The 26149-nt window shown below is 40.9% G+C and overlaps 3 protein-coding genes and 1 long non-coding RNA gene across 8 annotated transcripts; 3 read left to right on the forward strand and 1 right to left on the reverse strand.

Annotated features, from left to right (window-relative positions):
- Positions 1-210: 210 nt before the first annotated feature.
- On the forward strand, positions 211-3376 carry LOC147217815 (uncharacterized). The gene is made up of 2 exons (XR_015108852.1): positions 211-385; positions 997-3376. It is a non-coding gene; the product is annotated as an uncharacterized LOC147217815 (long non-coding RNA).
- Positions 2039-9233, reverse strand: LOC147217816 (transcriptional repressor CTCF-like). 3 transcript variants are annotated; one of them, XM_086174524.1, is made up of 13 exons: positions 9079-9233; positions 7375-7656; positions 7106-7288; positions 6614-6992; positions 6328-6498; positions 6029-6162; positions 5701-5821; positions 5468-5617; positions 5192-5352; positions 4908-5090; positions 4683-4821; positions 4227-4373; positions 2039-3533 (listed from the first exon to the last, which is right to left on the reverse strand). In XM_086174524.1, exons 2-13 carry the CDS (start codon positions 7633-7635, stop codon positions 3289-3291), a joined length of 2274 nt encoding a protein of 757 aa, XP_086030650.1. In that variant the 5' UTR covers positions 7636-7656; positions 9079-9233; the 3' UTR covers positions 2039-3288. The 3 variants fall into 3 exon arrangements, with proteins under 3 accessions (XP_086030650.1, XP_086030648.1, XP_086030649.1); XM_086174522.1 differs by lacking the exon at positions 9079-9233 and adding an exon at positions 8549-8792; XM_086174523.1 differs by lacking the exon at positions 9079-9233 and adding an exon at positions 8549-8781 and having other exon boundaries at positions 2039-3530.
- Positions 9234-13990: 4757 nt separating this feature from the next.
- Positions 13991-18662, forward strand: LOC147217817 (uncharacterized). 2 transcript variants are annotated; one of them, XM_086174526.1, is made up of 8 exons: positions 13991-14176; positions 15146-15267; positions 15382-15832; positions 15914-16006; positions 16104-16140; positions 16363-16434; positions 16536-17918; positions 18030-18662. In XM_086174526.1, the coding sequence occupies exons 1-8, from the start codon at positions 14078-14080 to the stop codon at positions 18308-18310; spliced, it is 2538 nt and encodes an 845-aa protein (XP_086030652.1). In that variant the 5' UTR covers positions 13991-14077; the 3' UTR covers positions 18311-18662. The 2 variants fall into 2 exon arrangements, with proteins under 2 accessions (XP_086030652.1, XP_086030651.1); XM_086174525.1 differs by having other exon boundaries at positions 13992-14176; positions 18027-18662.
- Positions 18663-20414: 1752 nt separating this feature from the next.
- Positions 20415-23657, forward strand: nudt21 (nudix hydrolase 21). 2 transcript variants are annotated; one of them, XM_086174842.1, is made up of 8 exons: positions 20415-20706; positions 21169-21369; positions 21825-21888; positions 21976-22065; positions 22488-22563; positions 22664-22778; positions 22902-22950; positions 23522-23657. In XM_086174842.1, exons 1-7 carry the CDS (start codon positions 20585-20587, stop codon positions 22927-22929), a joined length of 696 nt encoding a protein of 231 aa, XP_086030968.1. In that variant the 5' UTR covers positions 20415-20584; the 3' UTR covers positions 22930-22950; positions 23522-23657. The 2 variants fall into 2 exon arrangements, with proteins under 2 accessions (XP_086030968.1, XP_086030969.1); XM_086174843.1 differs by lacking the exon at positions 22902-22950 and having other exon boundaries at positions 20416-20706.
- The last annotated feature ends 2492 nt before the right edge of the window (positions 23658-26149 follow it).

Consider the following 26149-nt stretch of genomic DNA (forward strand, 5'->3'; position numbering starts at 1 on the left):
ACAGCTGCAGAGATTATGTATCTTCCAACAAGGCCTGGTGTGAGCATGCAAACAAGAGAGTAAACCTTTTGACAGACTGAATTTCGCAGTGTGGCAGGTTTTGCACGTATTAACACGGGTGTAAATTGCAAGTTTTCGAACCATATGATAAAGCTTGCTTTTATTTTGAAACATCAGTCTACAAACCGGAACCCACCTCTCTACTAGTTGCTGTAGCAACCAGGATGTCCCTCGGTCTGTCACTGTTTTCTCCGTTGCTCCTTGTGCTGCGCTGGCGACGCCACGATGAATCCAACGGAAAAAAACAGGCATGGTGTTTTCCGAAGGGGAGGAAGGAGAAACGGCACCGACCTCTCATATCAGTCACCCGAAGTTTGCCGTTCGAGTGCGTAGGTTTTATTTCTGCCGTTAAGTCCATCAGGTGCAGCGGCTCCGGGATATCCTTAGAGCCACTTTGGCCGAGGGTGGGGGCGGCCTTTTACCGTGGGGCAACGACGCGGAGCTTGTCCCTCAGATTTTGTGGTTAGCTCTGTGGTTTTGACCAGTCGTTCAGCAGAAAAAAAAAGAGTTTCGGAATAATTTTGTGGCAAGCGATGTGGTTTTTAACAGTCAATCAGCAGAGAAAAAGAAGTTATTAGCGAACCGACAACTTAAGCTAGCTCTCTAACTCTCCAAGAACTAACATCTGAGACGCCCATAAACCTCAGAGCCTGCAAGCCGCGTTATTTACGCAAATATTTTCGCTCATCCAAAGCTGGTACGACTAACCACCGGTGAGGAACAAGTAACTAACTTTACTATGACTATAAAGTGACCACAAAAGTGGTTTACTGAGAAACTTGCTCGGTTCTAAATGAAAACACAGCGGGGGTGCTAGCCTCAAAGTTTCAGCGTTTGCTGAGCTTATCCATATAACACGGCTTGAAGAGGGTGTTAAGGATTGAAGAATGTCTGCTAATATCAGGTTTAAAAATAAGTAAACGTGTATAATTGAAGTCACAGAGGGATTTGTCCGTGCTGCGGTCAAAGGGAGCGGCATCGGAGGAGACAGAGCCGGATGGACGTGGAACAATCGTGGAATGCTACTCATTATGAATTAGCCTCAGCACTCTCCCCTCACATGATGGCGGACCACGTGACTCGTCACATGCCAAGTTGACCGTTACATCTGCAGCCAAACAGTAGAGAGGCAGCTTCTCTAGCCTAACAAATGTTATTTTTTGTTCTCTTCGGATTTATTTTTACTTCGTTTAAAAACAAAAAAAACAAGGAATAAAGCACGGAAAATCTCTTGTTTACTTTTATCAGTTTTCAGTTTCGTTAACAATTTTATGATAAACAATTGCCTATTATCACTGGCACTGAACTGGAATTTATTTGTAAGAGAAATCCATCAATGCTGGCCAAATTGCACTTTAACTTCTGTATTGACCTGACCAGGTCATGGTACAAATATATGCATTTAACATGCATTGTTAGTGATTAAAAGTTTTAAATGACTGTTTACTTTGCAGGCATTTTGTTTCCCTAATATTTAAACTTGCCAATGCTCCTGCATTACTTCTATTAATGAGGTTTCCATCATTTCATGGAGTTTAACAACTTTCCCATTTACAGAACTGTCTACTTGCTATTTATTTGTTGCTCTTCCTCATCTTAATTACAAGTTAATTTTACAGATATATCATAATGGTAAACAATTATTTTCTGAAAGTTAAATTGACAGAGGTATTCAGGATCCCACCAAATGTTTCATCAAAGCCAACATACATCAGTAATAGGATATTCATTATGTTGCCTTGTACACAGACTGCCTACCTCGAAGAGGTGCAGTCGCTCTACTTAAAAAAAAAAGTCTATTAAAATGGTTGAATATACATTGGGAAGACCAGTCACATCCACAAGTATCAGATCAGGAGGGCCACCAGTGCAGACGGGCTTTTAATAGATTTCAGTCCAGCATCAAAAATGTCAATGTATATTCATATACGGTTTAGGGATGGGGGGGGGGGCATTTCAGATGCATGAGCAAGGATCATTATCAAGTCCTTTTAATAAAATATATTTGCAAGTAAAATACACAGACATTGTGTTAGCTCTTAACCAATTTTTTTTAAAAATAACTGTATAAGCATTTTTGATGTAACTGCTTCCCAACAAAAAAAAAAAAAGACTAATTTTAAATATTTGCATTATTACAGCTGCAGAAACCTAAATCAGTCTTCATGTCTCCTTTTTATTGGTTTACTGTTTTCATCTGCCACACAGTTATTAAAAATGTCATTCAAGCTGCTAAGTAGCATTGCATTGCCAGTGGTACAAAAAGGAAAGCATCTACCCAGAGTGGAATGGCTACACAGGGGAGCAACTTTTCCTTGCAAACAATCAATGACAACATTTAGTACATATGCACCATCTAGGGGTGTTACAGTGGCATGTGGGACATAAAGTAAGCAGTGTAGAAGCTTAAACTAAAACAGGCTTAAAAAAAAAAAAAGTTTTCTCAACAGAGCAAACAGAAAACATTGTTCTTAACTTGCTGTAGTTAGTGGCAATAACAGTATCTTTCTCAAAAGTTGCCTATTTAGCAGGGCACCAATTTTTCCTTACTTAAAAAAAACATTCTTACTTTGCCATAATCTGCTACCCTACAAAGGCAAACCATTCAATGAAGCTACATCTGCTTATTTGACATGGGATGTCTTAACTGAGAGGTAAATTTCTCTTCAGTGAGGAAACTGAACACTGGTTTATATATGGCAAAATGAGAGCCGAGTTCACATCTACAGTTTAACCCATCTCGGGACTAATCATTACCAAGTGTGCAATAAGAAAGATTACACCTGAGTGGACAAAAACATGGCTTAGGTGTGACAGATTGAAGAGCTCACCCATGTCTATTGTATTATTACATGCACACTCTTTATATCAGAGTCATCTTTGAAAAATTTGGAACGGTTGCCACAGAGTGGGATTTTTTCTCTTCTAAATTTGAATCACCCTCATAGTTGAACTACTAAAAATCAGCAAAGGCAACAAAGAGAAGGCTAAAGCTACTGCAGTCAACTACAGCCACCCCAAACTCAGAAATGTTCTGAAATGCATTTTTGGTAGATAAATCCTTTTTAAAAATCTTCACCTTATCCAAGTTGATACATGATTAAAAAGCAAATCTTAAATTACAAGAGTGACATTTGCTTTTGTGCAGGAGACAAGTTTTTGTAATCCTAAATGCCAAGAATTAGAAAGGAACGAGGGTCGGTGTTACAGGTTTGACCCTTGTAGCCATCATCGGTCCATCATGCTGAGGATCATCTCTGGGGTAAGGTCTCCATTGGGTGGGGCTTCAGGTAGCTCCATCTCTTGTGCCTGGTTCAACTCCTCCATCTGTATGGTTGAGGTACCCCCGCCAACTATCACTTCTTCTGCCATCTCCTCTTCCTCCGGCTCTTGCTCTCCCCCCGCCTCCTCCTTCACAATGATGTTGTCGACCTCCCCAGTGGTCTCGTCCTCCACACGGATGATAGTGGCTGCTGGAACAGTCTCAAGTCAGCGTTGGCCACTACACATTTTCTAGGCTGCTAAGATAGGTCACATGTTCACTATAAGACATTTTAAGATTTAACCCTATCTTTGGTAAGATGGTTTTATGATTAAAACCAAAGTGATACTGGGCACTTTTTCCACTCAATGGTCATAGCTTTGAGTGGAAACATCAGCATAAATTAATAAAAGCTTGTTTCTTGCAGACTAAGACAAAAAAAAAAGGCAACTGTGAAAATGAGCATGGATAAATCAAAAGGTCAGCCCTGTAGTGTTTTAGAATATTTCAAGTTGACCAGTTTGGTCCAGCACAAAGACAAAAAAAAATCTGGGGTTCAAATCTTCCACAGTGGTCCGAATTTATGATTGGCACTTACAAGGGCCTGAGAATTTTGAAAAGTTAACTACTCATTTCACCAAAGCAAATTCTGCTTTTAAACTGTCCCTTATCCTCACATCTTGAGACTTTAGGATTTCTGTTTTCACAAGCATAAACATGCCCAAGAAATTACAAGTTTCATGCCTGTTCCAGGAATATCAAGACTATACTAATTTAGTTGTAAGATTCTTAGTGACATCGAAAGAATAGTATTGAGCTTCAACTTGAGGAGCTCTTAACGGACAAATATTGCTGCGTGTCAGCAGCCATGTTACAGTGAAGCTCGTGAAAGTCCAGTGCTTACCATCAGGTTTGTTCTTTGGTGGCCGTCCACGCTTTCGCTTGACTGGTGGCTCTTCAGGAGCAGCAATCGGGACAACTGGTGGGGCCTGATCCACTTCTATGTCAGCTAACAGGTCCTCCTCATCTTCTGCCTCACCTACTTCAGCTTCTGAATTTTTATGAAAATGAAGAATACACAATATTAAGAAAAACACTTTAAAGGCACCAAGAGAATTATCTGATCATGTCCAACAATTATGTTAGCACAACAATGTCCATCTTAAGACTACCAATGATTTTCTCAACTCTTTCCCTCCTATCGTTTAAATGAAATCAGCAGCACAGTTATAAACTATACAATTGAAACTAATCTGACTATGGCTTTGATAGCAATTTCATGGAAGTTGAGGTGATTCAAAAAGTCATTTGTCAAATTTTTAGATATGGTCAAACAGTGAAAACACATGGCGAATCTTGCCTGTGTCTTCATCAGTATCATCCTCATCTCTCCTGGCCTGCATCTTCCTCTTCCGACCACGGCGACTCTTTTTTGATGGAGTTCCATTCTCTTCGGCACCTTCGCCGTTGCAGTTGTCGCTGTGACGCAGCATGGTGTTCTGTGGAACACCACATCACAGCTTGTGACATACTTGAGACAAGATATTGCCGAAAATTGTGTGCCCAATCTCGGCCTTAGTCCTACCCTGCGGGTGAAAGTCTTGCTGCACTTGCTGCAGACAAAGGCAGTGGGGACAAAGTTCGGATCATGGTAGCGCTTGAAGTGCATGTCCAAAAGCTGCTTCTGCCGGAAGGTTTTCTCACACTGACTGCAGGCAAAGGGCTTCTCCCCAGTATGTGTACGCTTATGCATTATCATATGGCGTTCCTAAGGGGTAACAGGGAAGACGTTAAGATATCATAATAATAATAAAAAAAATAAAAAAAAAAGAGAAAGAAAAAGTGCAAAATGTGCTCTGCTGTTCATACCTGTCTGCAGCAGTAATCACACTGATCACACTTGAAACGTTTCTCATTTTTGTGAGTCTTCTGATGTTGGATGAGGGCATAGCGCTCATGGAAAACAGCGTCACAGTAACGGCATTTTTTTCCCTTCTCAATAAACGAATGCTGCTTGCGCAAGTGAACACCTTGGAGGGGCAGAAAATTAATCCATTTAAAATTTTGTCACGATAAAGGTCACATTTCTCAATGTACTTTTTTTCTGTGTTTGAAGAAACAAACACCAACAACAAAAATACGTACCAAGATCACTTTTGCGTGCAATGACAGTATCACAATGTGGACAATGAAACTTTGCCACATTCTCTGTGTGTTTCTGCAGAATGTGCATCTTCATGGTGCCACTCTGAGTGAAGCGAGCATGACAGATATAGCACTCGTAGGGCTTCTCACCTGAATCAGAGGAGGTTGGATGGTAAGTGGATGACAAGAGACTACAAGCAGCTCATGACCATACACAGCTGAGTGGAACTTACCTGAATGTGTCCTCATGTGTCTTTTCAGCTTGTAGGTATCTCTGCTAGCATAGCTGCAAAGACTACACTGGAACGGTCGCTCCCCTGTGTGGGAGCGAATGTGCCTTTTCAACTTGCTCACCTACATTATACCAAAAATAAGAACAAAGCTAAGTTTGGCTTTAAAAAGAAAAAAAAAAAAAAAGGGGTGGGGGGTGCCAAATCATTCATTTTCAAATGAAAAAAAAAAATACAAACATCAATGCAGTCATGTAAAAATATTCCACTATAGTGGGGTTTGTTACACAAGTTGATGGATAATATACAAAAAGAAAATGGGATTACTTGCCTCCACGCTGCAATAGTCACACATTGAGCACTTAAATGGCTTCTCGTGTGTGTGCTTGTAGCGACGATGACGCACTAACTCACCACTGGTCACAAATGCCATATCACAATCTGTGCATTTATGTGGACGTGTTCCTAGGATAATCGGGTGAGAAAAAAAAAAAAAAAAAAAAAAAAAAATCACTTCTGCCATGTATGGACATTGCAGTGCCCATGAGCATATTTGAATCTTCACATGCTGTGTTAAGTTTATAACAAAAACACAAACTGTGGCCAAACAGAAGTGTCTCTTTGACATACCTGTATGTGTGTTGAGGTGGTTTCTCAGCAGTGTGACTGTTCTAAAGGCTCTTCCACACAAGTGACATTTATGTGGTCTCTCATCTGTATGGCTCTTCATGTGTCGATCCAGATTAGAGCGCCGGGGGCAGGTGTAGCTACACAGCTCACATTGGAAAGTCTTCTTTACACCTTGTGGGTAAAAAAAGAAACAATGGTAAGAGAAAAAAAAGAGAAAATACTGCTAATTAAGTGCACAACAGGTTTTCCAAACAAATTTCAAAAAGAAAGATAAAAAGATTCCTACCTTTTTTCTTTATCTTGGTTGGCTTTGGGGGTTTCATGTTGCCAACAACTTTTTCTGCATTCACCTCTGAAAGCAGTCCTTCCTGCTGCTCTTCTTCAAAATCATACACAGAAACATCCATGTCACGATCTCCTTCAGCATAGCGCAGGCGGCTCTTCTTTCCTTTCTTTCCTTTGCGGACAGTGGTAATTGGTTGATAATCCGGGTCCTTCTGCCATTCTGTATCATCCTGCTGGGGCTCAGGAGGTTCCTGCTCTGGTGCCACTTCTTCCTCCTCTTCCTCCTCCTCTAACCTTGAGCCCTGCAGCTCATCATGGACTGCCTGGAGCTCCTCAGTTTCTACAGTCTCTACTTCCCCATTAGCTCCTACTTTCACCACCTAGAAGAAAATGCAAGATGTGTTGCTTTCTTGATACTTCAAGCAAAACTAATGTAAGGGACGTATACTTCAAAAGGACCCATGTTCACCTTTAGTCCATAGTTTTGTCTTACCTGGAAGCCTTCCGGCAAAGGAAGCGTGTGGCATATAACCGGTTCAACATCTTTATTAGCCGCTGATGCATCGACGTAGGTAGCCTGAAGCCCCTCAACAGTGGTTGTTGTGACTGGCATTTGCACCAGCTGAAGTTGACCAAGACCCAAAGCAGCACCTGCCTGCTCTTCCATGTTCACAACCTGAACCAATTTTGGAAATAATGAATAATGACAAAAAATATCTCAAGGGAAAAGAAGCAGAAAGCAATACCATTTCAGATACTGACCTGCAGGGTGATGATCTGACCCTCATCTCCCCCACTAACAGTCACTGTGCTGCCCCCGTCCAACACTTCTGTCTTCATTTGCAGCAGTGTGGGGTCGAGAGCATCCATTACCATCATCTCCATGTTGCCAGCCACCTCCACCCCTTGGGGAGCTCCAGCTGCCCCTTGAATTGTAGCATCTCCACCCTCAGGCAGAGCCTTCCCATCGGGGGCGAGGGCCGCGGTGTGGGCTGTCTCCATGGAAATAACATCGCCCTCCATGGCAGTGGCCCAACAAACACTCTAAAAACAAATCAAACATGGAATGAGGTCTCTATAAATATTTTGATACCAAAGCATATACAACAATCTCAACACCCTTCATGACAACACATAACCTGAGCAACCACAGGAAAAGTGTATAAAAAGATCAGTGGTATAGTTGTGGTCTGCTTGTTACAGCACACTACTAATTTCATTAAAAGTGTAATGGTTACAACTCTGCAACACTGTCCAGACAGATATGATCATTTTATCCCAAAAGTGGACTATTTAAATACTTCAATATATACTTATTTATATAGTATTTTCAAAATCAAGACATTCCCCTTATTTAGTCGGCAGTAGTCTGACTACTGCATACATGTATGAATAAAAACTGTAATTTTTTTTTGACTCTACTTTGTTTCCAAGTTGTCGCTAAGTTTTTGTTGCTTTCCCCCCTCCATATAAAATGAACCGGCCCAGCACACCTAGGGCGCCGGGTGGTGATTGCAGGCCGGCGCCGTCCACCCTCGGGTTCAGAGACCACTCGGGACTTTCAGGCCGAAGTTTGACAGCAAATACCAGCGATGAATAGTCTTCGACACACTGGACTCGGAAGACAATTTTTGACGTCAACGTGTTCTAAGATGGGGGGCTGGGAGGTTATGTGAAGGTGGCGGTTATGAATCCACAAGGATGCCGAACGGCGTGAACCATCGCGGAAGAAGACTAGACGAAGCTACGATGTGAGGTTACATCACGGCAGCGCACCGCACAAACTTGGCAGTACTTGGCCGAGCCATATGTAACGATAGTTTGAGGAAAGCGCAACCATGTGGAAGCCATCGCGGATGATCGGTTGAGCCGAAGAACGTCTTGGAACTGGGAAATCTGACAGTTTGAAAAGTCGTTATTTGTCCCTTGTGCTAACCGGAGTCTGAGGACATGACTTGCATCGAGCGTCTGTTTGCCAACAATAACGTAAACCACGCAATCCGGCCACACTGTGGCTTTTTAAAAACTCCCGATTAAAAACGTTTTGACTTTGTCGAATACATGAGTTTGATCGCTCGACGCCGCACGATTGTAACATTGGCAAAAGCCAAAACAAGAACTTGTGTTTGTTGGTTAACTGGGAGGCGCGAGATCGCCTGAAACAGGAAACAAAGGGCACGATAAGATGGACGTCAGGCCTGTACAAACTTAAAACAGAAACAGAGATTGAGACCGCCATCCCTGTACGATTACCCCAAAATATCCACACGAAAGCACAAAAAACAGTCGCCCGACACAGGGAGTTGCAGTTTAGAGATGGATTTAGTGAATTTTGGATAACGATAGAGGGAGACAAACACCCCCCGCCAGCCGGTAACGTTAAGCCCTACCGTGACACCTAGAGGCCGACGTCAGCTCCTACAAAAACGTTTCCGTGTTTGCAGGCTAAGACCTTGGTTAACTTACCTTGAGTGTTTCTTTTTCTCGTTATAGTCGCTTGGCGCCCCGCAGGCTGCCGATTCTCGCGTCGGTCTGCCGCGGACGTCTGAATGAGCTGTGCGCTGAGCTGATAATATTCTCCCGCTTTAGAAGAGAGGGCCTCACACAAAATGGCGGCCTTTAAGCGCAAACGAGCATGCGCCCGTTGGGCGAGGGGGCGTGGCCTCGCTGGAACGAAGGCGCCAGATTTGAATCCTGGAGTGGGCGTGGCCAAAGACTTGACTGACAGTTGATTATTTCTGTTTTTTTTCTGTCAAGCACGCTTGACGTGACATGCCTCCTGTGATTAGTAGAGGTCAACAACAGGAACTCGGGATCAGGAAATATTTTGTGAAAAAAGCAATTCGTAGATTCACATCCAGAGGGCGGTGTGATACTTGACATCTTGCATACGCAGTCACGATGGCATTCTTTTTTTTTCTCAAGTCTTTCACAATGAAGTATGCCATGGGTGGGCAATTATTTTGGCTGGCGGGCCACATTTATTTTTTAATTGTTATGCACGGGGCAACTAGGTAGCATGTAAATTGAACAAAATGAAATATGTCATTCAAATCTTTGTACTTTTTAAGACCTTAAAACACTTTATAGCCTTGACTTTGACACTATAGTTTTATTTGTATTTCTTATTCTCCCTCCTTCCAACTATTATTTATTATTGTTATGTTTTACCTGAAACTCTGGCACAACACTTTCCTTTGGGATAAATAAAGTTGTTCTTATTCTTATTCTTATTCTTAAAATATTTACATTTTTTTGGCATTTTATTTCAACATTAAAATCATTAATGATCATATAAATGTACCAACATTGTTTGTATGTTTGTATATTTATTAAAATATTCAAAGAAAATAGTTTGGTGGGCCAGATAAGACAGCAAAACGGGCCAGATGTGACCCGCGGGCTGTAAAATGCCCAGGTTTGAAGTAGTCCATAGTAAAGACCAGGAAGTGTCTGTGTCAGCTACTTTGCAGCTATGGTAATCCCATCATGTTTATCTAGTGAAACTGAAGAGCCAAGGAAATCTAATTAATTATCATTCTGTGAATATAAATACATGGATAAGTATATACTTCAAAGACAAGAATTCTGAATTTTTTACTTTGATCTGAAAATGACTTTGGAATAAGGTTCTCAAATTAAAGTCAGAATTGGATTTTAATCAAAATTCTGGAGCCACCAGAACACAATGAAATGTCTGAAAACAGGTAGGTATTTAGTGGAAAAAGAAAGACGACTAGAATACGTGAGAAAGAAAACATCTATAAAACAAATGACAAAGACAACACCTTTGTGGGAAATTGAGGAAAATTCTGACAGAATTGAGCCCTAAGGGAGAGTAAAACACCATGTTGGTGGCAATGGAAGTTTGTGAATGTCATTCACTATGAGACCACTCTAAAAAAGATGTTGAAGGATGTGAATGATAGGGAAAAATCTTGATAGGTTGGCACGGGCCCAGTGTGTGCATCCCGGGTGTGGATTGATGAAGACTTGATCAAGACTTGGCATTTGGAGCAGTTGGTGGGGAGTTCTTGGAAGATTAATTTAGGAGAATATGGGTGCAGCCATGCACCACAAGATAGGTTCAGTAATCAAAATGGCATGTGATAGAGAATGGAAATCTCCAGAATAGACAAGTAGTGAGTCTGCTGTCTGCTTGGTCTCCAGTTATGTTAAAGGATATTGTACACAGATCATGGGAAGGTGGCAGTTTAAGAAGGATAGAGCATTTTGCATGTGTGTGTGTGTGTGGGTGGGTGGAGTTGTTGAAAAAGTGCATCCAAAACTGGAATCCCTTTTGAAAGTGGACAATGAACAGAGGATTTAAGTGTTTGGGTACACAACAAGATGTAAAAATCATCCAAAACTGCATGGAAACAATACAGTGAAAGTTGAGATAGAGGTTTCTTACAGTATATTTTGGTGCGACATTCTAATTGTATTTAATTGTATTAAATTCAAAGTGAAATATTTCACGTGATGTCTGTCAGATTCTTTTTACTGATTCATTCAAATGTTGACTTGTGTGGTCTGGATCATTGTCCTACTACATCACCCAACTGCACTGATGGGGAAGCTCATGTGGTCAGGAACTTTGAAGAGGCCTGAATTATTGGCTTGTAATCCCTCAGAGAATGATAGATTTAAAATGATTTTCTTTTTTATCTGTTCTGGTATTTCTTCAGTTCACAGCATCACCTGCCAATTTTTGAGCATGTCTTGGATTATCGGGCAGTTTCTGTAAAGTAACCCAATGATCTCTGAAAAGTTTAGTGAAGAGGTTTATTTAGAAAGTGAGGAGCAATGACTTTTTTAAATGGGCCTTTCATAGTTGAAAAGCTGCTTTTTGTGTTGACATGAATTATATTTTTCATATTTGAATTAGTTTGATGACATGATAAATGTGACACACAATTGAAAGCCTTTCATTATTTTTCCACAGTTCAAGATTCAAAGCATTTATTGTCACATTCACAATGTAGAAATGTGTTTCCTTGTACAGTGAAATTGCTACTTTTCTGTCCGCAGTGCATATAGATATGTATTGATAGAAAATAATGATAGTGTAAACATTATAATAAATATGAATCGTGTTAGCAGCGCAGATAAGATATTTTAGTGCAGCTTGGAGCTTGCAGCTCTGTGTGGGATACATATTTCCATCAACAACTCTACCAATAGACCTCAACATTGTATAACATTCAAGTTCTCACTTTAAGATTGGATTTCGCAATAATTATAATTGCCCCCAGTATGTTTAGGTAGGTCAATGCGATGTGACAGAGGACACCAGTAGCCAATTACTGGATCAATTTGAGAGGAAAAGGAGATAGACATGTCATAAAAAAGGCACTGCAGCTTTGCAAGGCTAAGGAGTCAGAAAGTCCACATTCTGGCTCAGCAACAAATCATACAACAAATGTTTTGACAGTTTGGGGGAAAGAGCGACAGTAGTGCGGCCTATTGAAACTGTTTGGGTTTTAAAAAATCCATGTGTAGAGCTACTTGCCAATAAACACAAAAATACAACAGCACACCTAGTCAATATACTCCACAGCTCTAGAGAACATAAACACAACAGCAGTGTGTTGATTTCTGATGAAACAAAGGATCCTCAAACTGAGGCCACAGGGAAAGCAATTTTTTTCTGTCACTCTCATTCTGGGGTTTAACAAAAGAACATCTGATTTTCAGAGTGTGAGCGCAGCTGACTAATGAGGGCAGAATAGAGGGGACGGTCTGCAGCAGCATGGTTTTTATTCTGTGTCAGCGCTCTGTAGTGTGAAGACAGGTGTTTTCCAAGGAGCATCAGGATGAGGTCTGTTTGCTACCTCGAGCGTACTATCAACTATCATTATTACATGGACCACAGCTCATTCTGGTATCACTGGAAATGAAAGAGCAGAAAAATTGGCAAAATAAGTGCTCAAAAAAGAGACAGCTGAAACATGGCATCAAAGTTAGAGGGAAAGTCACACGATCAAGACACACAGCAAGACGAAGAGCTAGACACAGCAATGTGAACAGTACACTGTTAATTACATTAACAGAATTGGGTGGGGGAAGAAGTAGAAAAAGTATACTGAGGTATTGAGACAGTTCTCAGGGAATAACATTGAAAAAGAGTTTAGAAGTAATGCGGACTGTGGGAGAATGTCGAGCTTAGAGTTGGGGGAAGAAGAAGGCGAGGGACAACTGGTATGGAAAACCAATCAGCGCGTAACAGTAGATGTTTTGACACTACATAGACACAAACTGTTTGAAATTCCCCTTGAAAGAAGAAGAGGCCTTAATCGTCTCGGATGTGTACACTAGCATCATATGAGACGTGATGAATCGAAATCTATACTTTGATAGTCAGAGGCAACTTTGGAGTGTCTATTACATTCAAAAGCCGGAACAATATTCAATTAAGAAGTAGGCCCTCGTGTCTCGCAATGTTCCATTGACAAACTGCACTTCCATGATTAACAGTTTTATTTTCTCTAAAATCAAATCTGCATCATGCTTTACTTTCACTGCATTACTTGCCTCATCATGTTACCTTGAAAACTCCGGCAAGGCACATGTGGAAAAGCTATCTCAGGTTTGCCTTGCAGTGTAGAGAACTGAGGAAGCAGAAGGTAGACAATTGAATGATCCCTCCCTGAAATGTGTGCATAGTTTTGCAAAATGTGGTGGAAAAATAAAGAAAGAGTTTGAGTGATTAATCAGACCACTACTGTTAGTGAATATTTATAAATATTGACATTTAAATTGGTGTGTTCAGAACCAAAAACCCTTGGTTTGAATACTTGATTATGAAATATTAACACCAGAAAACACATTTCTCAAAATACACCTCTCTTGCCCTCTAGAGGATTTTAACTATTTCAAATTTCCCAAGAAATTTCTCCACGATAAGTGACTGTGTCTGTCGGCGTCCTCTAGGCTTTTATTCGAAGGACAGTGTCGGTGTGAGAATTAGAGAATTAGACAACATGTCTCGGCAGATTATTTGTTCAATCTTATTTATCGACAAAAGAATCTGTCCCCTCAGTCCCACTAACAGCATTTCTGTGCCTCATTTTCCGCATATAAAATAAATTATTAATTTGTTACATAACCCGTGGAACATCTTGTCCATTTCATATATATATTTCCATTTCACCCCATTCAAATGTACATCCTTGTTACCAGCAAGATTGGTACAGACTGAACAAATGTCAGTGTGGTCACTCTGTTTCGCTCCCCTGCCTCTTCTTATTTTATCAACATCTTTTTCTCATGGTTTCCTTCTTGTAGGGGAGGGGGCAGAGGAAGGCGAGGTTCTGTTGTCATATCTGTCAGTCTAGCATGCCTGGCTCCTCCCACCTCAGCAGAGGCATTACATACTGCTGGTGCTTGTGCTCTTAGCAACCGTGCCTCAGCAACAGAGCCAAGGCAACAGAGCTCCACGGCAACAGCGTGCCGTGTCTCCCCAATGGAGCTGCCATTGGGCGGACCAGCGCTCAGGCACTACACCCAGAGCAGACCGAGACCTCACCGGCAAAAACTGAACTACCGCCCCAGCAGACCACAGGTACTGTTATATGGAGGATCAGAGAGGCTTTGGAAACAGCAGAGTGAGAGGGAAAGGTGGAGTGTGTGTGTGTGTGTGTGTGCGGAGAGAAAATGGAAGGGAGAGAGGGAGATGCAATAGGGTACAGAGGGGAGAGGCAGGGGGAAGGGAAGGATGGAGGGGGAGTGCTGTAAAAGATGCCTGGTCCCTGCTTGAATAAGGCAGTGCCATTGTACCGGTCACCAGCTGCTTCAAGAAACCACAAATGCCATTTTCATGCGAATAAGGAGCATGACAGCTTTAAATGGATGCGAGTGGCAGTTTAGTCCGAATGTTTTCTCGCTAGCGTTGGGGGAAAAAAAAAATGCTGCCGATGGCCTTGGATTTTTTTTTTTTTTCTCATCGGACAATACTTCAAAAATGAGTGTGTGAGCATCTCTGTTTTTCACTGAGCTCATTATGTTGTCACATAGCTATTTGGCTGGAGACATAGTCACTCCCATGGAGCCAATGGCCAGGGAGACAAAATCCAAGCCATTCCCTTGACAGGATATCATGTAACGGTGACTTCTGCTAAATCTGTGTTTTGCAGCCAGCCTCTTGGCTTTTATTGCAACTTGTGGGCACAGATGTTAATATGATCAGGGTGATTCAACACTATACAGCCACAATTTTGATATTGCATTACCTACACTGGCAAAATGAGTTACCTCGCTCTCATTCCTCATGTAAAATCGTGTGACGCCCCCCCATTGTACGTTACTGAGCAACTGACTCCCAGGAGGCTGGTTTGTAGCCTGGATGGATAAGAGATTGAAACCAAAATACACCTATAGAAGCAGACTGGCGCGAAAAGCGTGTGGGTTTTGTGGAGGTCAGGGTTACGTAATTTAAAGTTGAATTTGATGCATTTATCCTTTCATCGTCGGCGTGCTTCATCCGTTTGTGTAAAATGTCTTATTTCTTTCCCTGTTCGTTCGTGATAATTAGGAGACAATAATAGAGAGTGAAAATGAAGTCCACGAGCTCATTGGCCGAGTGGATGAGGGAGTTGAAGAGTTCTTTACCAAGAAAGTACTTCCTACAGATACTACAGATACTACAGTTACATCGTAAGTATCACATGTTCCCAAAACTGTTTAGCGTATATTTAGTGTAGATGTTAGTTCAATACATTTCTATATTCTACTTAGATTACTGATGGATATACATTGCACTCCATTTAGGAAAACTCAAGATGAGGAGCCCATCATAGTGCATGAAGTGGCTCCTGCCAGCTCTGCCCCCTGTCCACCCCAGACAAAAACGCTCAGGAGGAAGCTCGGTGATTTCTTTACGCTCAGAAAGAGACGAGGTATGAAATCAGAGACGAGCCATGAGGGGCGACCCAAAAAGGCCTCCATTGCCGATCTCATTCGCCCACTCAGGGAGGTTGCTAGAGCTGAAAAGGAAAAAGATAAGGACAGAGTCAAGGAACATGACAAGGAAAATGAAAAAGAGAAGGACCAACCCAGTGCAGTTACTGGGGAGTCGGTGGTCCAGGAAACACCCATATCAGGTGCTGCGCTGCTGAGAGGTGAAGCAGTGCCCCCTCGCCGCGCTCTAAGAGAGGGGAAGTCCCAGTCGCTCATTTTGCTGTCTGGATCAGCTGCAGCGGGGACCAACCACACCAGAAAGGTGAGTTTCACTGCAATTATGGTCTTGTGTGTCTTCAGCTCCATAGATAAGCTTCACAATCACGGCTGTTGCTGATTTCAGAAACAATTTGAAGGCCAACATAGTTTTGAACAGAAACTCCACCTCATGCTTCAACGTATTGGAGTTTCCAAGGCTCAGCAAGGGGAGATACAGGTGTGTGTGTGGATGTGGCTGTTTAGGTTTGTAGATTATGTTTATTAGTATTTCATACCTCCATTTGAGGGATTAAATGCCTCTTTTATCCCTCTAGAACCCAGAAAGAGAGATGAAAAAAGCAGAATCCGAAGGTATGTCTCAATATGCATTTTGTACTGAAAATTACTATAATACGAGGACAAAGTGTGTGTTGGTTCATTGAAGAGAACTGTGTTTTCCTTCAAACAACAGAAACGTTCTGACATTATGTGATGTTGAGTAAATTATTCATAATAATCAAAGACGACTACATGTTCAAATATAGGGACTTTCTCTCGAGGTAAAATATCTTAAAAACAATGTTTGTGTCCCAGGCACCATCATTGACAGTAAAAGTGAGCCACCTGCAACTTTCACAAAACCTAGAACGATGTCCGCGTCATCAGGTAAAACAGACACCTCAAATACACCGTCACACTCTCATATTTATGATAAAAAAACAACAACGGAAAAAAAACAATCAACTGTCAATTGTATTCTTTTTTAGATACGAGGCATCCAATTCGCCCAAGTGTATCAGCACATGAATCTGCAGGGAAACCTGCCTTACTTCCCAAGCCAGTTATTAAGCCCAGCCCTGGCCCCGCAACATCTGGCCGTAACACACCTGAGAACGAGCTCACCCAAATACAGGAGCGGGAGAGTAACACACTCACTCCGACTGCCACTCCATCTGTCCCTTCTTCCCCCGCCCTCAGTGCTACCACCACTTCAACTGTACCGACAATCTCAAGCTCAGCCCCCGACTCGACCGATTTGACAATTTCTCCTTCAAGTACTATAACTCCCACCGACTCAGATATTTGCACTGACTCCGTTAGCACGACTGCAGCAGCTGCAGCAACAACAACTGTTACAAAGCTTGACAGTGTAGTCTCTGCCCCTGAAGTTATTACCGCTACAAGTGAACTACCCATCTCTAGCCTCCCAACGACCCTCGCAAGTACCACTACACCGACAGAGCCCCTCGCCCCTGTCTCAGTTACCTCTGCCTCCTCTGAGCACATCGCTCTCAGCCACTCTGTTACTTTCAGCTCATCCACAACATCTCAACCTTCGATTACCACTGCGACAACTGTTTCAGCTCCAAGCAGCGAAAGCACAGTTTCCACAATAGCAACAAAGCAGTCAGCTAAGTCGACCCCGCAAGAGTCAAATGGTTGTCTCTTGGTTGATGTTACGACTGCTGCAAGTAGCGATGCAGCTGAAAGCCTCCATAGTACTCTCGAGACAGTCTCCAGCAGAACATCAGATACACCATCTGACTTCACCACCTCCATTCCAGTGACTAGGGAAGACATCACATCAGTGTCTGCCACCTCCTCCAGTACAGTCACTTCAGCCTCATTTGTCACAAAAACTACAATTCCGCCTCAGAACTTAAGCAGTGCCATTACAACTGCTGTTTCGGCCGATACCCTCATTGCTAGTTCCTCCACTCCCGGCTCTGCTGCCCTTCCTCCATCTAATATCAACATATCCACGTCCACCCCCAGCCCCACACCTCCTGCCTGCATGGACGTAATGTCTAATTCCTCTATTAGTCATCCCGCCACCCCTTGCCCTGCTTCTACTTCTATTCCATCCACTTCTTCCAGTGAAACAAACCCTACCGACTCCACAACCACGACCAACGCTAATTTAACTGCAGCCGCAACACTCATCACTGACTCAGACCCACTGCACTCGAGCAATTCCAGTACTATAGTCACATCGACTATCTCTACCCTCTCCGCTACTGATAACTCAAGTGCGGTTTCTCACCACCTGGCCAGTCCAACACCCTCACACGATCGTCCCGGCCAAGCTACTGATTCACAGGCACATCCTGAGGAGGCACCCGGTCCAGAGCCTGCAGTAAAAACCACGTGTAAGCTTCAGGTTTTGGATATACATGACATATGATTGTATGGATGTTTTTCATTGTTTTTTTTTTAATCTATAAAAGCAGTGGATTTATATATTACTCTTTCACCAGCAGCTGTGAAGCTTGAGGTGGGCCAAAAGAGCATGCAAGCAGAGAAAAAACACCCTGAGGCAAATGTGGATGATGGGAAGGAGAGTGAGAAACCAGCTCTAGCTGACAATGAAATGACAAGGGAAACGGTGCAAGAAGAAAGCATGAAACCCAAGGAAGTCACCCTGACAAGAGATGCTGGAGTGGGGGATCCGGCGTCAGGGAAAGAGGGTGCATTGTACAGTGCTGAGGAAGTAGTTGAGTCTCACAGGCAAGAAGAAACAAAGTCAGTAGATGGCAAATGATTGAAAAAAAAAAATAAAAGAAATTGCTAAATATGGGACCAACTACTGTGACGGAGGCGAGAGAGGCCACAGTAAAGGGTAAAGGGTAAAAGATCCATGGCATTTTCCACAGGGACCATCACACCACAGCAGCACACCACACATGGTGGGCCACTGGACCAAAGAACTGAGATCCCCTTGGTGTGACGTACTCGACAAATCCAGCAGTGTCTTTGTCCTTTTTTTAACTTGCGTTTGAATTTTGCATTGCACGTATGATTATGTACCATGAGAACTATTGTGGTTTTAAAGACACCATGTTTACAATAGATGGATACAGACATAGTTAAGACTATTAAATGGAATTATGAATTGACTGAATGAATCCCAAGTTTCTTTATCAGTATTTTTTTTTTTTACCAAATTAAGCGATTTTGATAAGAAAACATTAATAACGGAAGTTTTCTTTGGCAGTATGTGAAGTTTTTTTCAGTTGTCATGGCGATAGCTCAGGTGTCACCGTCACATTCTCTTCTCCTCTGCCTGTAAAAAGATGGTGTTAGTTACCACATTACGCCAGCCAGATAACACGTGAACATTAGATTAGGTAAAATTCATATGAAAAGTTAAGGAAAGGGATTTTCTTTAAACAATATTAATTCAACGTCACAAATGAACTTCCAGACTGCTATAAACGTTTGAATCTTCTAGAAATAAGATGTACTTACACAAAAATATTTTTAAAATTCATGTTTTAAAAAAAGACCATGTATGTGTTTAAACATACATTTTATGATACAGATCCATTTGAATCACATCTCCATAAGAAGGCATATAATTTTTGGGCCATCAATTTAATGAGAAAAATAAATGTATCCACATGACATCCACATATGAATTCATATTGAAAAAGTCCTTATGCTAATGTGGAAGTGATAAACTGAACACCAACATCTATTTTTCTTTTTTTTATATAGTGGAGCTCATTAGAAAATGGAAATTTTTAGGTCAGGCGGCACTTAAAATGGAGCTTACACAAAATATGGCAGCAATTTTCAACTAAACTTTTCGGAGAAATCTAAGCTACAGCAACTGCTTTTGATTAAATTTACTACAACATAACTATGTATTGCAGTGTATGTACTGAGGTCTAGTGGTTCTTTTGCCAGGTTGTAGTCGAGGTTCATTTCCTGTTGCATCTATTGCTGGACTGTACTTTGTTTTTAAAATAAATACTCATTATTCGAGATATATGGAGTACTCATTGATCTTGCAAATTCACTTGTGTGAGTGAGCCTTAATACTGGGATTTTATTCATTTTGGACATTCATATTGTTGTTGTAATCTGCCGAGAAGGTTCCTTGGAAATGAGGCATAATGGTCCGAAGCAGACCTGGGCCCGCAGGCCATATCCATCCCGTTTTGCTTTTTTATCCGTCCTGCCAAACTACTGTCTTTGAATATTTCAATAAGTATTTTCAATCAATGTTGAACTAAGAAACCATTTTTTCCTTTCGTTCAATTTTGTATGGATGATTACATATCAAATAATGTCAGTACATCTATATGATCATTCATGATTTTAAAGTCGAAATATAATCCTAAAAAAATTAATATTTAATTATCAATTCTCATTTTGTTTAACTAACATGATACGTAGTTGGCTCGTGCATAAAAATTAAATGAGAAATGTTGCGTGCCAGCCAAAATAATTGCCCACCCCTGGTCCAAAGGCTACATCATGTGAGCTGGAAAAATAAGGATGCACAAAGAAAACTATTGAGGTCAAATAAAATGTACAACTATTCAGAAAGGACCTTTTCTGTGAAAATATATGCATGTACATTCATATTGATTGGGATCAGTGACCAACTCCTTAAGTGTAAGACAGCTGTTAAACACATTTTCGGCTGAAGGGTAGTGAAAGAGTCCACCAGCATTTATAGAAAAGGAGTAGAGATCGAAAACATTCACGAACTTTCCCGTTTTTATTTAATTATTAACAAAAGAAAAGCAAAAGATTAACCAGCGCAAGTGAATAGGTGACACCCACCTGCAATAGTGCGTTTATCATCCACGCCAGCAGATGTCGCTACAGGCTCGCTGAGCGTTCAAATGTGCATGAACCCGGAAGCGAACGCCACCGGGAAACGACGGTGGAAGAATTGTTGTTGAGCGTCCAAGCGCGCACTGTGAATTTACGTTGCTATTGTGATAAACCGGCGGTTTGAGAAGCAGCTACCAATCGAGGAAAATTAACAGGAAGGTTTAATCTCACCGTGTACACCTTCGACATGTCGGTTGGGCCCCCCAGTCGCTCGTCCGCCGGCTGGCCGCGCGGTGGTGCCGTTCAGTTCGGGAACAAATACATGGGCGGCCCCGCCAAGCCGCTCACCCTGGAGCGGACCATCAATCTGTGAGTTGGTAGCACGCATGTGAAACAAAGAACAATACGATTTTTTTTCACCGTGATGCCAAACGTCGAAAAACGTGTATTTAAAAAAAAAAGAAGACTCCTTTTTTTTTAACGTCTCTGCGATTGACGTAAAATGCGCCTTCGCGACACCGATCATCACACATGGCCATCTATAACCTGCTAATATTTCAGACTCCCATCAATTTGCTTGCAAAGAGTCGATTCAACGAACAATTCGGGTTTAAAGACAAACTGCACCCAGTGATTTCTAGACTTTGGATATTACTGACTTATGTAATTCTCTCGGACTAATTTGGAAAGGAATCCACAGAGTTTTTTTTCCAATATTTTCACAATATATGCAACTTTAAGTAACATTTTTATCCTCACGGCCATTAAACATTGTACATCATACAGCAAGATAATTTTCCCTGGCTCAATATAATGCCTGTTATGTTCCAGATATCCTCTTACCAATTACACGTTTGGCACCAAAGAACCTTTGTACGAGAAGGACAGCTCGGTGGCCGCTCGCTTCCAGCGGATGCGTGAGGAGTTCGACAAGATGGGAATGAGGAGGACGGTGGAGGGTGTTCTGATCGTCCACGAACACAGGCTGCCTCATGTCTTACTTCTGCAGCTTGGCACCACTTTCTTCAAACTGTAAGGACGTTAAGTACACCTCATGTTGAAGCCAGTTTTCTCCATGGCTCACACTTCGAATGTATAAACAAAATGTGAACAATTGCAAAATGTGAACAATTGCAGAGGAAACAGAGTACATTTCTGCACGCAACAAAACATTTTGAACTTGGAAAAAAAGATGTTCGGATGAAGGTCACTTTTACCAAAAAATGCCGTCTTTGTGCTGCCATCCTTTTAGTGGCGCGTGTAGTGGTTTATTGAGAGCGACAAAAATATTTGAACACGTTTTATTTAGATGTTACAAGATCGCCATGATCTTCAATTTCAAAATTACATTTTAAAAATGAACAAACTAAAGTAAAATACGTTTTGATTAAGTACTCGTTGATATTTTCAAATGCCGCATCAGACCAATCAAAGAGGGGTTGCCGAGCCCTGCCCATGGCTGTCACTAATGTGTTCTAACTCCACAGGCCCGGTGGAGAGCTGAGTCCTGGTGAAGATGAAGTGGAAGGTCTGAAACGGCTAATGACTGAGGTAGCCACATCATGGCAGTCTTCAATGCAGCTTGTTTCTCTGATGGGTTTTTGGTGGGGTTATATTGATTTTACATCTGGATTTTAGATCCTCGGAAGACAGGATGGTGTGAAACAGGACTGGGTGATCGATGACTGCATCGGGAACTGGTGGCGACCCAACTTTGAGCCGCCACAGGTTAGTATATTGAGTGACCTGCATCTATGAAAACTGGCAAATTGGACATTATTTCTTTTTATTATATAATCCATATCCACAGTAGTCAACATTTGTTTTGCCTGAGAGTCCCTGGCCTTCTTTTCAGTTGTTAGCTAAGATGTGGACACACGGTCTCAGTCACACTGACTTTGACTTTTTACGGGAGAAACAATCATGTTTTCTGTCAAATTGGTTTAATGAAAATGCATGAGTCAGTTCTTAATGGGTTGCATATATAAATAACAGCTCTGCAATATAATTAAAGATGTCCACACCTTTTTTGCTTCGTAAATCGAAGCTGAAACCTAGAAACACTTCTGTGAAACAGTGAGTCAGCAGCTCATCTTGATAGGTCTGTGGTTGTGCACGCACACAGTAATTGTAAGCTGCGTGTTTTGCAGTATCCCTATATTCCAGCTCACATCACCAAACCCAAGGAGCACAAGAAGCTATTCTTGGTTCAGTTGCAGGAAAAAGGTCAGTTTATTTACGTTCACGGAACTGATTGAACGTTGAAACTGAATTACTAATACATGGAGACAAATTTATGAGGGATCCGGGATTTGTGTTTGCACAGCGTTGTTTGCTGTCCCAAAGAACTATAAACTGGTGGCAGCTCCGTTGTTTGAACTTTATGACAACGCCCCTGGATATGGACCAATCATCTCCAGTCTGCCACAGCTACTGAGCAGGTATTGTTTGTGAATTTTGATAAATGGATACAATTTCTCAACAGAAATACATTGTCATAGCAGCTTGGTAGAAAATCAATACATATCATTTGGATGTAATGATCTTTTTTTGTCCCTTTGAAGGTTCTCTTACAGTGAATGGAAATCTTGAAAATGATTCTAATCTTTCATGGTATGAAAATAAATCCTAAAGATTTTACAAAGAGCAAATTGAACTAATTACCTGAAGTTTAGCTGGTACATGACAAAATTTACCAAGGAATTACTGTGCAACTACAGGATAATGAGTTGGAACGCCAAAACATCAACATAATAATTGTCCATACGTAATTATCGATGTGTAATGGTCAGATAATGTGGAGTCAAGTTTTTTTGAAAGTGGAATTGAACTCGTCATGGTGCTAAAGACACTTGTTTAATTTTGTATTGTATCTTAAGATTCAAGAAGCCATATCATATTTATCTGACCTTCTGATATTGTATTTTATCACCTCTACATCACTCAGGCTTTATTTTCAGCTCAGTGGTGTTTGAGTGGATTAGTGCCTATATAAATAATTTGACAACAGTCAGCATTTTGTGGGCCAGCGTGGTCTATTGTTTGTACATTTTACACAATAAAAGCATATACAAGTATTTGTTAGAACTGGAGTGAAATAATTTTCAGTGACCACAGGAGACATTATTTGGGCAAGATTCTTAGTGTAATCTTCTTACCTTTTTATTTGGATCTTCTGTTATAGGTTCAATTTCATCTACAACTAATTGGAGTGAGCAGAAGGTGCATGAGGCTGTCTCTGTGAGCGCAGCCCTGTCAGAGCGAAGCTTGAAGATGAAGCATATTGATGAAAAAAAAAACGCTTTTCCACGCTGGCACAACTTTCACATACGAGAATCTTGTTTTGTTCTGAACACTGAGAGTCCACAGATGTTTGTTTTGCGCAAGAATTTAAAATGTTTTTTTTTTTTTTTATCTTGAAAAAACATAGCTTATGTTGTACACAAGTTGATATTCCAGTATGTAAGACTTTGACTTTAGGCCCTCTCTACTGAGGATAATGTTTGATTAAACAAACTTCAGCATTGATTTTCCTGTTATTTTAACCTGTAACTATGCTGTTTTTCTTCTTTTTAATAAAAACGGTCATTTGAACGTGTTTTTATCAACTTCCAAGATCATATGAACAATTATTTTATTTTCACTTTGTGAGGTCTTGTTTTTTTCTGCTTTCCTGTAGGTTACTAGACATTGTGTCACATTTTTTTCTCATTTACAAAAAAAAACAAAACAAGAGTGCTTGTTGAATTAAAGGGAAACTCTTGGGTTTTGGATCAGAGAGAAACTGTTAGGGGTCCAGATATAGTCTTAAACTACAATGAATATAGATTTTACTCCTTGCTGGAGACAAGCACATTTACCAAGAGAAAGAAAATCAGACATAACCAGATTGATTTTGCAATTAGTGTATCTCTAAAATGTAATTGTTTCCCAGCAGAAGGGAACTCCTCAAAGCCATATCATATCCTGGTGAAACCCACAAAGCTAAAAATAATGTACTTGTAATACAACCAGTCTGGTGAAAATAACCTTTGGCTGTAGGTTTGTCGTGTGCAGTTCTTGTGCCTTTAGGTGCTGGTCAGATGGGTCTTATCTGTTTTGTTTGCCTCACCAGAGCAATGTAATAAAGAAGTGTATTGAAGTATCAAGTTGTAAAGACATAATGGACACTAATGATGACATATAGCCTTAAATGTACAATTTGTCCATTACAAACACAATTTCTGAAACAAAATAACAACCTACATTAGTAAAGTTGCAGTGTGTCTGTGAATAGATTTGACTTTCCTTTAGTGTAAGCCAGAAAAAAAGAAAGGAAACTTCATAGCAAAAAGACAGTCGGGAGTCATGTTCCTTGTTGTCATAGTGCCCTAAAGTGACATGGGAAGACTGAACCACTCGATGCACACACATGAACAACTCTAAAGCCGGCATGACAGGGTCTCACGTGATCTTTTGATCTTGTGTGAATCAAGCTGTCTCATAAGATGCCCCTTACTGGCTGCACCAGGAAATTATGCTGTGGATGTAAATTATATATCCACGCATTTCACGCTGAGGGATTTAATGGAATTGTAAGCTCAGCAGAATGAGAAGTGGAGCAGCACTTTGGTAAATCAGATGTTACCTGAGGCAGAGGCTTCCCCGAGGACAGTAGGCTAATGCAAAATATATTTCATATGTAGGTTAATAAAATGGACAGGCTGTTGCGCCCTCCCTGAATTTAACCTGCATATCATCACATAATGCTCACACATCAACTACCTGTTGACTTGAGGATTATAGGAGAGCAGAGGATATACTAGGTACTGTTGGACGGTGTCAGTATTGAGCCAAATCAGTAAAAGACGATCATAGCTGTGCTGAAAAGACAGGTCAATGAGTTTGAATCAGGGGTGATGCAAACCAGGCCCAGATTAGTTTCCACACTTTAAACCTCTGGGCTGAAAATGACCCTTATTCATTTCCTGTGCTATTTCCTGCATTGTGGACTGTCCCTTTTTGGATGTATATTTAAAAGAAACATTTATTTCCTCATTGTGTTCTATCACTATTTTTAACATATTAGCTTGATTTGGCAGCTGAGGGTGAGTCAATATTGATTGAATTTTCCTTTTTGGATGAACTATTCCCTTGAAATGAAAAATATGAACAGGATAGGGACTTTTAAATAGCTGGAATATTTGAATGTTTATGCATGTATTTATTAATTTATTTAAAATACACATATTAACGATAAAACATTAATTTCATGACACCAGAGCCCCCGAAAAAAAGCTCGCGGTACTAATCTTCTCGGTGTGTTAATGTGAATTTCCTATGAATATGAAACCTCTGCTAAATGTATAGGAAATAAAAATTAAATGGATAACAATGATTTGTACTAATCAAAAACAATAACTACCTTGAACATTCAATTCCAACCTTATCTTCTTGGCCATTTTCTTCTTCAGTTTTAGAAAAGGGCCTGTGCAGCTTCTAATGGACAAACAAAGAATTACTTGAAACCCCATGACCATAAACTCTATTATCAAACCAAATAAAGAAGTAGACTCAATGTTAAATTTGGTTAAACAAAATAGATTTGTGAAAAAGAAGTGCCCTCAGAAACAATTTCAGTTTCCATTCAGCTGGAAAACGCCTTTACCGCAGCGTTTCTCCAAAAGACTACATTGGAATTAAAATCGCGTTTTTTAAACGGGATTCTGTTCATACTAAAAAAAAGAAGGCTAAAGTGACCTATTCAAATGATTTTCCCTAAGATTTTATTAATAGATTAACGTGAAAGATCTTTAAATGTAGGCAGAGCGGT

This window comes from Fistularia commersonii, chromosome 27 (assembly GCF_037954325.1).
Source record: "Fistularia commersonii isolate RoL2024-O1a breed Wild chromosome 27, RoL_Fcom_v1.0, whole genome shotgun sequence".
Classification (NCBI taxonomy): domain Eukaryota; kingdom Metazoa; phylum Chordata; class Actinopteri; order Syngnathiformes; family Fistulariidae; genus Fistularia; species Fistularia commersonii.